The sequence below is a fragment of the Musca autumnalis genome, unplaced genomic scaffold, assembly GCF_047663935.1.
Source record: "Musca autumnalis isolate F117 unplaced genomic scaffold, ASM4766393v1 scaffold_1, whole genome shotgun sequence".
NCBI lineage: Eukaryota > Metazoa > Arthropoda > Insecta > Diptera > Muscidae > Musca > Musca autumnalis.
In genome coordinates this window covers 259,955,971-259,967,682 of record NW_027411644.1, presented here as the reverse complement: position 1 = coordinate 259,967,682, position 11,712 = coordinate 259,955,971, and the positions used below count along the sequence as shown (strand labels likewise).

The following is an 11,712-nucleotide window of genomic DNA, read 5'->3' as shown; positions in this document are numbered from 1 at the left end:
ATGTGTTTATACAAAGGTCACTACTACTCTTTTTTTTTTGGCAACATCTTCTTCGACGTCATGAAACACTTTACTTTATTACCATTTCGTTATGTTTTATTCACACTTCAAGTCTAATGGTCACAGTCCATTTTCCATTACAACCCAATCACAAGTCCTTCAGACACAATGCTGATGCATAGTGGCAAGAAACACCACTTCAGGCTGGACATGAATATATTACTCGCGTCTGAAAGTCCTCTATTGGCTGTCGAAGACATTTAATTTTCCAACAATGGACTTGGACTTCAGTGCTCAAAGTATGTTGTCATACATTCTCGGTAATATCTGTAGTTAAATATTGCTTTGTAAAATGGATTGTTGCAAAAAAGTTTTTCCTTTTTATTGTTGGTGTTAGTGTTGTTTGGTTACTTTTCTTATATCGCTCATACTTGTAAAATTAACATCCTGTTTTGTTACACTTTATGTTGCAAATTTAGTTCATTTTTTTCCTTTTTTGCAGTTTTCATGTGTATGGGTTGTGTGTTTGTTTTTATGTGCAAGAAGAAATAGTTTCTTCCCACTGGAAAACTGATAGGATTTTCGTTTTGTTCTGAAGACGATGTGTGATCATCTGAGGAGAGTATGTGTGAATGTGTCATTACAAAGCAAAAGTTTTTATCCTTTGGCATTTACAGGAAGTTGTTACAATGCATTGCTTTTCATATTTATTCAAACCGAAAAAAGCAAATTGAATGTCTTTGATATTTAAAAGAATAGTTTCTTTGGAAGAAAATGTGCAATATATGTATGTTGTTCGCGACTTACCTTTTGTTTGCCTTTCTTTTGAGTGAGAAGATTTGTTTGTTTTTGTCTTTTTAAATTCAATGTAGGACTTTTTATTTACATTTAAGTTAGGTTATAGGTTTAAGTAGGCAATATTCACAATTTAGTTCAATTCTTTAGGTTTTAAGTAGGTAAATTTGTAGCAATTATTAGGCAATTTTTAGGATAAGCAGGTAAATTTTAGGGATAACTTTTAAGCAAACTCATTCTAGGTTTAAGGTAAGTTTTAGCAAATTTTAGGTAAGTTAAGGTAAGTATTTGTGTGTGTTTGTTTAAATTATTTTTTAGCTTGTAAGTTTTATCACTTTAACTTGTAAGTAAATTTTAAGTAGCACAATTGTAATTTATAATTAGATTTTACTTAGGAAAATTTAGGTTTTAAGTTTTAACAATATTCTTGTATTTTGTACTCTAATTTGTTTTGTACTTTGTGGTATTTTGTGTGTTGATTCTTTATGTTTATAAATTCACTGTAAATTTCTTGTGTGTAATATTTCTTGTGTATGTTTAGATTTTAACTTTTTATATGTTTGATGATCTGTAATTATTTTTGACTGTGTTATTAATGTTCACTGTTTTCACTTGTCACTGGGGGGAAACTTACTAACTTTCGCGGCGCGATTAGAAAAAGAACTGAACGATGCACAAAACGACATCAGCTTAGCAGGCTAGTTTGCAAATCTGCTTTCTGCATTTACTTCCAGTCCGTTGGAATTTACCGGTGACTGCGTATTTGTGTGGGTGAAAACTTTACATTATTTATGTTGTTTACATATTTTACATATGTTTTGAATTTTGACGCAGTCACCGCTAATTCCACCGGACAGTTGCGAGCAAAAGTTAACGAATTTATAAACATTTCTGGGCCCCCGAGTGACAAGTGTAAACTACTATATACTATATGTTTCTGCATACACTTCAAACATCAGGCATGTTTCTGATTGGTCCAGCAAAGATATAACCCAGCTGCGTGTTGTAGGCCCTCACATCTCCAACTCCCACCGCCACGCATCCAGTCTTCCTCAGTGCATTGTAGGTATCGCCCCCTAGCTCCACTTCTACGGGCGTGTTCCCCCTGGGATCTGGGTCGGCAATCGCGTAATTTGTGAAGCCTCTTGTCGGGTCTTCCAATAGGGACTCTGAATAAAGACGCCTGGGAAGGTCGTCGACTATTAAGGCGTTGACCCTGAGTATCCAATTGCTGCTAACGCGTCGGGGCGCAATGGTGAATGTCGTGACTCGTGCCCCATTATACATTCGTTGCTGAAGGCCAAAGCGTCTGAAGGCAGCGTACGATATTTTCGACATGGTGGCCGATTGGCTCACAAGCGCCCTCACCATTACGAAGCCCTCTACTCCCTCGGCCATAAGTCTTATTAGCGCTGTGGGCACGAAAACTAAATCCCACGCAAACGCTGGGGCATTGATGGCTTCAACATTTAAAGGAGCTTCTTCCAGTTGTGAAGCGCCGTGCAGGAGAGTGTGGTGCCGACGGTCACACCTGCGACAGCCGACCAGACTTGGACAATCGGGTGCTAAATGGCTCCTTGCCAAACAATTGCGGCAATAGCCCCGCCGCTCCACTGTTTCGTATCGCTGGAATGGGGTCTGGCGTCGGAATCGAGGACAGGAGCTGATGTTGTGGTCCTCCTGGCACAGTCCACAGGCATATTGCCAGAAACTCGGCCTTTCGTTGACCAGGCGGGGGTTTGGCCTTGCTTCCGAGCGGCTTCTCCTTGGGGATCGATTGGGGCTGCGGGCGGGCTGATTTTGTACGTGGGCTGGGCGGTTACTATTGGCTGGGCGATTGGGGCTGCGAGCTGGACTGCTGGGGCTTCGGCTGCGGTCTTCATAGCGCCAATCCTGGTTTGGAAGGTAGGCTGCCATGTCTGAAATAAAAAGAATGCGAGTACTAAGTTTTTTAGGTAAGGGTCCGACTAGTCAGTCGGAGAAAAGTTTGACTATTTTTGTAATGGGTCTGCTTATATTGCCTCCAGAAGTCCGTATGTCCACTACTCGAGTATTTTGATCCGTCCCCTGATACGTCCTTATAATCCGTCCCATCTTCCACTCATTGGGAGCGAGTCTATCGTCCTTGATAACAACTAAATCCCCCTCTTTAACGTTTTCCTTTTCATATTTCCATTTGGTTCGTCGATGGAGTTCGTGCAAATATTCTAACTTCCATCGGTTGCAAAAATATTGAGATATGATTCTAAGTCGTTTCCAACGATTTACTAAATTAATGTCAGTGTCTGAGACATCAGGCTCCGCTGGAGCAAGAATAGAAGTTCCGATGAGAAAATGACCTGGAGTCAGGGGTGAAAAATCATCAGGGTCGTCGCTAGCTGGACTTAAAGGTCGCGAATTGAGACAAGCCTCAATTCGGGCTAAAATTGTTGTGAATTCCTCAAATGTAAAATTCATTTTTGGTAAACTTTTCTTTAAGTGAAGTTTAAAAGACTTAACGCCGGCTTCCCACAAGCCGCCCATATGTGGCGCACCAGGTGGGATGAATTTCCAATTAAGGTTTTGATAAAAATTGCTTTCAACTGTAGTTGATTGTAGGCTTTTCATGAGCGCGATTCTATCTCGTTTTACCAAATCAGCTGCGCCAACAAAATTTGTTCCATTATCAGAATAAACGCAAGAAGGGCATCCTCGCCTGCTGACGAATCTTGAAAAAGCAGCGAGAAATGCGTGAGTTGACAGGTCGCTTGTAGGCTCCAAATGTATTGCCTTTGTAGCAAAACAAATAAAAAGGCACACATATCCTTTTGTGATAAAACAAGCTCTTCCCGAATAACTTTTAATGTTAAAAGGTCCAGCGAAATCGACACCTGTGTTCGTGAAAGGCCTAGATAAAAATGTACGCTCAGGCGGAAGAGAAGCCATTATTTGTTCCTGTGTCCTCTTTTTATGTATTATGCATGTTTTACAATTCCGAAGTGTCTTTTTGACCAACGATTTCAATCCAAATATCCAAAATTCGGATCTTATTGTTCGGGTCATCAATTGATTTCCACCATGTAACGTGAGTTTATGAACAAAGTCGACCAATAACTGACTAAAGACCGCTCCGTGCGGCAAAATTATTGGATGGCGCTCATTGTATGTAAGTGCTGTAGATTGTACCAATCTTCCATTGGCTCTCAATATTCCTTTCGAGTCTAAAAATGGATTTAATGTCAAAAGCGAACTTGTCGATGAAATCCGAGTCTTTTTCTCCAATGATTCATATTCATTCAAATAGAAGAACTTTTGAGTCTGTATTATGCTAGCTCGTTTTCCATCTTGAATTTCGATAGCTGAAAGCTCCGTTGAAGATATTCTAAGTTGTTGTCGGTTGGATCCGGTATTTTTCCAAAGACGTAAGGCATACGCATATGATCTGTAAACCTTTGCTAGCGATGAGAAGTTTTTTAGAGGGTCATCCTTTTCCTCAAAAAGCGTGAGAGTTCTAACAGCTTTTGCTTCCAAATTTGTATCGCTTAGTATTTGATTCGATGGCCATTTTTCTTTGGGCATTTTGAGCCAATGAGGTCCATGCCACCAGAGGTCCTGAGTCTTCAAGTCGGCAGGCGAACATCCTCGACTTGCTAAATCCGCTGGATTGTCCTCCGAGTCAACATGCCTCCAATTCTCTTGGCCAACACTCTCAGAGATCTCCGATACTCTATTTCCCACGAATGTGCTCCAATGACAAGGAGGCTTTTTCAACCACGCCAAAACAATTGTGGAATCTGTCCAAAATTGGGTCGAAAAGTTGGCTATTTGTAAATTGCTCGTTATGGAAACTGCCAATTTAGACAGCAGAACCGCACCGCAGAGTTCAAGTCGAGGAATAGAAAGCTTTTTTATCGGAGCTACTCGTGTCTTGGCGGCTAATAAGAAGGTATGAGTGCTGTGATCATTATTTTCAATGCGTACGTAAATCGCAGCTCCATATGCGCTTTCGGATGCGTCACAGAATCCGTGAATTTCTACAGAGCCATCTAATGTGAATTTTATCCATCTTGGAACCTTGAGTTTTTCAATCTTTTGGCTATTTATGACGAAATTTTTCCAATTCATATGAGTTACTGGCTTCAGTGAGTCATCCCAATCGATTTTATCCAGCCAGATTTGCTGCATAATAAGCTTCGCTACTACTACCACTGGCGCGAGCCATCCACATGGGTCAAACAATTTGGCTATTGTTGATAAAACTTCTCGTTTTGTATATTTGTCTTGATTTTCCATTTGTGGTGGAGTAAAAGAGAATAAATCTCCAGAAATATTCCATCTAATGCCCAGTGTTTTTGTGGAAGCATCCTCAGAAATATCCAACCAATTCAGTGGTAGTAACTTTTCTTCCGGAATATCCTTTATAACGTTATGATCATTCGAAGCCCATTTCATGAGCGTAAAACCAGCAGAGTCCAAAGCTGAGACTAATTCCTTTCTGGCCGTGATCGCTTGTTCTAATGTATGACCGCCAGCCAATACATCATCAACGTATAAGTTATTTAATATTATCTCTGCTGCTTTCGGGTGTAGGTCTTTAATATCCTCTGCTAACTTAATGAGCGTTCTCAATGCTAAAAATGGCGCGCAGTTTACTCCAAAAGTTACTGTTAACAGCTCGAAATCCTCTACAGGGTCTGCCGGTGATTTTCTGAATAAAATCCTTTGGTATTTTGTTTGCTTTGGATCCAAAAGTATTTGCCGATACATCTTCGTGATGTCGGCGTTGAAAGCATATTTGAAAAATCTCCATTTCAAAATTTGAAGTACTAAGTCCTGTTGTAGTATGGGTCCAGGAAATAAGATGTCGTTGAGACTTGTTTTATTTGATGATGGGCACGAAGCGTTGAATACGACTCTTAGTTTCGTTGTAATACGATCAGGTTTTATCACTGCGTGATGTGGCAGGTAATAGTTTGGTGTGTAATTGATTTCCTCAGGCTTGATCTTCCTCATATGCCCAAGTTCCAAATATTCGAGAATTGATTTATCATATTCTTCCTTTATTTCGGGTGATCTCATAAGTTTCCGTTCCATTCTATAGAATTGTGCTAAGGCAATGTTCCGGGAATTTCCCAATTCCTCACATTTTTTAAATGGGAGAGTCACAACATATCTTCCATCCTTGTTTCGTATTGTTGTATCAATGAAGTTGGTTTCGCAAAATTGGTCTTCTTCTGACCGTAAAACTTTTTTAGGGGTCTCTTCCACCTCCCAAAAACGTGTAAGTATTTTCTCAATTGAAGTTGTATTCAGCAAGACAATTTGTTTTCTTTGGATAACATTTCCAGGAATGGGTCCTCCAACGATCCATCCAAATTTAGTTCTTTGAGTTAAAATTGATCCAAAAGTTTTCATGGGAATTCCAGGTGTAAATATCAAAGGTCCTATATCCATACCGATGAGTAAGTCAATAGGTTGACTGATGTAAAACTTTGGATCAGCTAGCTCCAATGATGTTATATCTCGAAGTTGTGATTTATCTAAGTTTTGTGGTGGTAGATTTGATGGTAGAGTCTTTAAAACCGGAGCCCAAACGTCCAGTTTAAAGCTAGGGTCGAACTTGGATTTCAATGTAAACAGGCAAGATTTCGTCGAAGTCTCCGAGACAAATTGATTTAATCCAGTGACATGTACTAAGTTGTTCTTTGTTGGTAATTTCAGCAGGTTTTTTAGTTTTTCCGAAATGAAAGTGGATTGTGATCCAGAGTCTATGAGTGCTCTTGCATCATAAAGTTGTCCTCTGGTTTCTATTTGTACCATGGCAGTAAAGAGTAGTGTACCTCCAGGTTGTTGCTGACTAATTTGCTTTTCCTGAAGGGTCAGAGTTGTAACTGTTGCTGGTTCTAAATTGTTTGTGGACTGTATTTGTTGTGTATGAGTGGCGGCACTGTTTCTAGGTTGTGTCTCCACTCGAGCTAGGTATGCATTTGAAGATTGGGTTTCCGTTCCCTTATGTAACAAAGTGTGATGTCTCATCGTACAAGTTCGACATCCAAAACGACTCTTACAATCCTTTACTCCATGGTTCGCTGACAAGCAGTTGTAGCATAAATGAGATGTCTTCACGATATGAATTCTATCATTTACATTCTTCTTTTGAAATTCCGTACAATCTCGTATAAAGTGTGTAGATCTGCAAACTTGGCATGTTTGGGCAACTTGTTTGTTATTTTGAGTTCTATTCTGTTGTTGTATCTGGCTAGAATTGGGTCTTCCTCCCGAATTATTCGTACTCCTTGTAACATTTGTTTGAAATGTATTCAAAAATCTAGGTTTGTTGTAAGTAGGTTGTTTCGGCTGACTGAATTTCGAAGTCGATGGTTTTATATTTCCAACTGATTCCATGGTTTTGAATTTGTTGGTTAAAAATGTGTTAAATTGTTCCCATGTTGGGAGTAGTTTACAATTGCTAAGTGAGTTCTCGAATTCTTCCAAAAAATTCCTCGGTAACTTTGAGGAGCAAATGTATATTAGAAGAGGGTCCCATCCTTTGACATCGACTTCCAATAATTCCAAGGTCTGAATGCAACTATTGACAGTTCTTTGTAACTTTTGTAGTGAATGGCTTGAGTCGGCCGAAACTCCTGGCAGATTAAAAAGAGTCTTTATCTCCTCATTGACTTGCATCCGTTTATTCTCGTAACGATCAGTAAGATTTTTCCATGCAAGCTCAAAACCATCATTGGTTAGTGGTACGTGACAAATAATTTCCTTTGCTTCCCCAGTGGTCTTCTGCTTCAAGTGGAATAATTTTTCTACGTTGCTTAGTTTTGATCCTGTGATGTAAATCGCCGTAAATAAGTCTCGAAATGTTGGCCATTCTTGATATCCTCCTTTAAATATCTCTGTATCGCATGGTGGTAAGCGAGATACACCAGTAAACTCCTTTTCCGTGGCTTGTTGGGTCACCAACGATTCTCGTTTTGTAGTCTCCAACATTTGTTTATCACGAGCATTTTGTAATTGAATATTTATTGAACTCAAAGTCTTCTTATACGAATCCATCGCCTTCATATATTTCTCCCTTAACTTGTTTTTATCAATGACCTTTTCTCCTTCCTTTGTATCATGCTCCCGGCAAGCTATATAAGCCTCCTTTACTATGCTCCAATTTGATTTTAATTCCAAGCGTGTTGTCTCCAATGTTTCCACTGTGTCATCTGGATTGGTAATTGAAAAAATTGAAATAAAATCCGAAAGATCGTTGACGCTGTTCGCGAATTTATCGCATAATGTTTTGTCCATTTTGCTAATGGTGCGTGAAACTTTTCAAAAATTTTGTTGTTCTACAAAATCCGAAAGAAGCCCAACGAAAAGGACTTACTTTGAAAAAGATTTGAACTTTTTTAACCTTTTGATCCTCAAAAGTTAGAAAGTTTCCTCTTTACAATAGCTGACAACGAAATAGTGGGTCAATTTTTTCCAAAACTACGCGAAAATCTTGAAAATATTTGAAGAAAATTGAAAATATATTCTTAGTCCTGATCACCGCTGTAGTTCCTCAATCCAAAGTCTGGAGAAAATCTTGAATTTTCAAGGAAAATCGTTTTTAAAACGATTGCAAATAATTTTTGATTGAGCGAAAAGTCAAACGAGAGTAGCTTGATCCAATTATAAACGAAGAAAAAATCAATTAAGCGAAGAAAAAACCGAATAAAAACGAATAAAAGTCCAAGTCCAAAAAAGAAATGTCGGAGAAAATGAAGAAATATCCAGGAAAATTTGTAGTGATTGGCTGCTTCATCCGTCCACCAAACGAGATTTAGTCCATCGTCGAAAATGTTTGCTGGGTTGCCGCAAAAATCCAAAAGTCGAAAAATAACGATTTGTAAATCCGAATATTCCACAATTGCATAAAATCTCTTTCTAAGTATCCTTTACCAGGAGGATTTTATGGCTTTTCGAAATATTTTTGTTTTTCCAAAAAATATGTTTTAATTTGTGTAGAGCCAGAATATTTGTCTAAATCGACAAAAATTCTAAGTAAACGCTAAATATTTTTCCAACAATGCAAAAAAATTGCGGTAGACGACAGTAATTTGATTTAAACAAGCAACGTGGAATACCAACAGGTCTCCAAACGATTAAAAACCAACGCAAAATTCAAGAAAAAAAGTATAATTTACCACAAAGTGGTTAATAAGAACAAATTTTTACCAGCAAAATATTTCTGCAATAAATCACAGAAATATCTTGGGTCACATAAAGTTGCTGAAAATTTATAGAAGTTTATGAAATCATGAAACAATATAGTAAAGGGTTAGACTAACTACTTTGGCAAAAAATACTTTTTCAAAATTATCGACGTTTTGTATGCTGGGTTGATGGGCCGTCTGTCCAACGGACGCTTATTAGATTTCGCATGAAATTTAGGTTATGTAGTTTTGTATGTCTGTGCACCAGACTTTTTCCAAACGAATTTCCAAAAAATGATTTCAGGTTATGTTTTGAGTTTCTGTCTTCTTCCATATTTTCGTAGAATATTCTAGGTAAGGATTTATTGCACAAGCATTTGTCTGTCCACCAGACCTTGCTATTTAATTCGCTATGTATTGTTTTGAAATATGGCGTTATGTTTTTCCAATATTCGTATGTACTAATTAAATATGCGGTTTATGTATTCGTAGTGACGCCAACTTTCCCAAGTTATTTGTATATGACGAATTTTGTGTATATAAAAATATGGCGACTATGTATTTTTCTAAACTTCCACAAAAAAAATATGGCGATTATGTATTTTTCTAGGGACGCCGACTTTCCAAAGCTATTTGTATATGACGAATTTTGTGTATATAAAAATATGGCGTCTATGTATTAAGCCGAACTCCACGTTCAGCACAAAATATATCGTTTCCACTAATTTCCAAGTCTGTCCGTCCGACAAAATGGCTCCCAAATCCAATTTTTGCCAATTTTAGGTTAGAATTTCCAAAAATTGCGCGAAAAAAGTCTGTGGGGCAATAAGCAGGCTCCAAAAAGAGGGTCAAAGGATTTTCATATATGGCTCAGGGCAAATATTAACGATTTGCCTGCTCCAAATATGCGTTTTATATAAAAAACTTCCACAAGTACTCACTTTGACGTTGAATTTGGGTCGTTCCTTGGTGTTGGTGATGTTTTAGTGTTGGTTGGTGTAGTTTTTTGTTTAAAAATGTCTTTTTGTATTTTTGCGGTTTTCGATTTTTTTGTTGTTTCCTACCCCTGTGCACTTTATATAACGTCTATTTTGTCTGTATGATAATGTATGTAAACTTTCTGTATTAATTTGTGTAAATTTGTATATTTAAATTTTTCTAAATTTTTTGTAATTCGTACCACTGTGTTATGTTCGTACCACTGTGCAACGTTAATTTGTTTTATATTTGTGTAGGGTCACTTTGTGTATGTAAAAATTGGTATTTATTGTAATTTTTTATTTGAGTATTTTTTCCACTGTGTACCACTGTTCTAATTTTGTCGTTTGTACCACTGTGCACTGTTTTACTGTTTGTACCACTGTTTTTGTTCGATATTTTTTGTTAATAATTTAATTTTAATATTTTTAATTTTTTGTATATAAACTTTTGTGCCGCACTGTATTTCCTCACTTTTGTGTTTTAGTGTAGTTATCTTCGTTCCCTTTTGTTTTCTAAATGTATTTATTTTCCTTGTTCCGTTTTGTTTTATAAAAGTTCAATTTTTTGTTCACTAAAGGGAACCACTATTTAAACTTTTTTTGTTTTTTTTTCTCTTTTTTATGCCGATCTTCTACTTTATTATGTGTGTATGTACTCACGGATTTTTTGTTTGTTGTAAATGCTTTTTTTTTTTTTCTTGTAAATAATATGGATTTTTTTTTGTTTGTCACTCACTGTTTCATGTATGTTTTTTGTAATTTAACCACACTTTTTGTATGTATGTATTTATGTATATTTTGCCACTTTTTCGTCCACTCACTGTTCTTGTTGTATTTTTTTGTAATTTGCCCGCACTTTTTGTATGTATGTATGTACTTTTTTTGTGTTTTTAGTTATTTAAAAAACGTCACTTTTATCCGGCACTGAAGGATCAAATTTTCGCGACTTACCTTTTGTTTGCCTTTCTTTTGAGTGAGAAGATTTGTTTGTTTTTGTCTTTTTAAATTCAATGTAGGACTTTTTATTTACATTTAAGTTAGGTTATAGGTTTAAGTAGGCAATATTCACAATTTAGTTCAATTCTTTAGGTTTTAAGTAGGTAAATTTGTAGCAATTATTAGGCAATTTTTAGGATAAGCAGGTAAATTTTAGGGATAACTTTTAAGCAAACTCATTCTAGGTTTAAGGTAAGTTTTAGCAAATTTTAGGTAAGTTAAGGTAAGTATTTGTGTGTGTTTGTTTAAATTATTTTTTAGCTTGTAAGTTTTATCACTTTAACTTGTAAGTAAATTTTAAGTAGCACAATTGTAATTTATAATTAGATTTTACTTAGGAAAATTTAGGTTTTAAGTTTTAACCACAGTTTATACAGTTGGCCATTCAGAGTTCTGTTAACAACATTTGACAACAAACATAATAGATTGTTCATTATTGTGATTTGATTTCCTTTGTATTTTATGTATTTGACAGCAAACTAAATAGTCAGGGCTAACTAGTTTGGGCTGAATGGCCAACTGTATAAACTGTGGTTTTAACAATATTCTTGTATTTTGTACTCTAATTTGTTTTGTACTTTGTGGTATTTTGTGTGTTGATTCTTTATGTTTATAAATTCAGTGTAAATTTCTTGTGTGTAATATTTCTTGTGTATGTTTAGATTTTAACTTTTTATATGTTTGATGATCTGTAATTATTTTTGACTGTGTTATTAATGTTCACTGTTTTCACTTGTCACTGGGGGGAAACTTACTAACTTTCGCGG

At 36.6% G+C, this 11,712-nt stretch overlaps 1 protein-coding gene across 2 annotated transcripts; it reads right to left on the bottom strand.

Moving 5' to 3' along the window:
* Window positions 1-1,334: 1,334 nt before the first annotated feature.
* Window positions 1,335-10,314, bottom strand: LOC141391225 (uncharacterized). Of its 2 annotated transcripts, none has more exons than XM_073964138.1 (2): window positions 1,741-2,945; window positions 1,335-1,363 (listed from the first exon to the last, which is right to left on the bottom strand). In XM_073964138.1, exon 1 carries the CDS (start codon window positions 2,710-2,712, stop codon window positions 1,744-1,746), a length of 969 nt encoding a protein of 322 aa, XP_073820239.1. In that variant the 5' UTR covers window positions 2,713-2,945; the 3' UTR covers window positions 1,335-1,363; window positions 1,741-1,743. The 2 variants fall into 2 exon arrangements, with proteins under 2 accessions (XP_073820239.1, XP_073820240.1); XM_073964139.1 differs by lacking the exon at window positions 1,335-1,363 and adding an exon at window positions 9,911-10,314 and having other exon boundaries at window positions 1,435-2,714.
* Window positions 10,315-11,712: the final 1,398 nt, after the last annotated feature.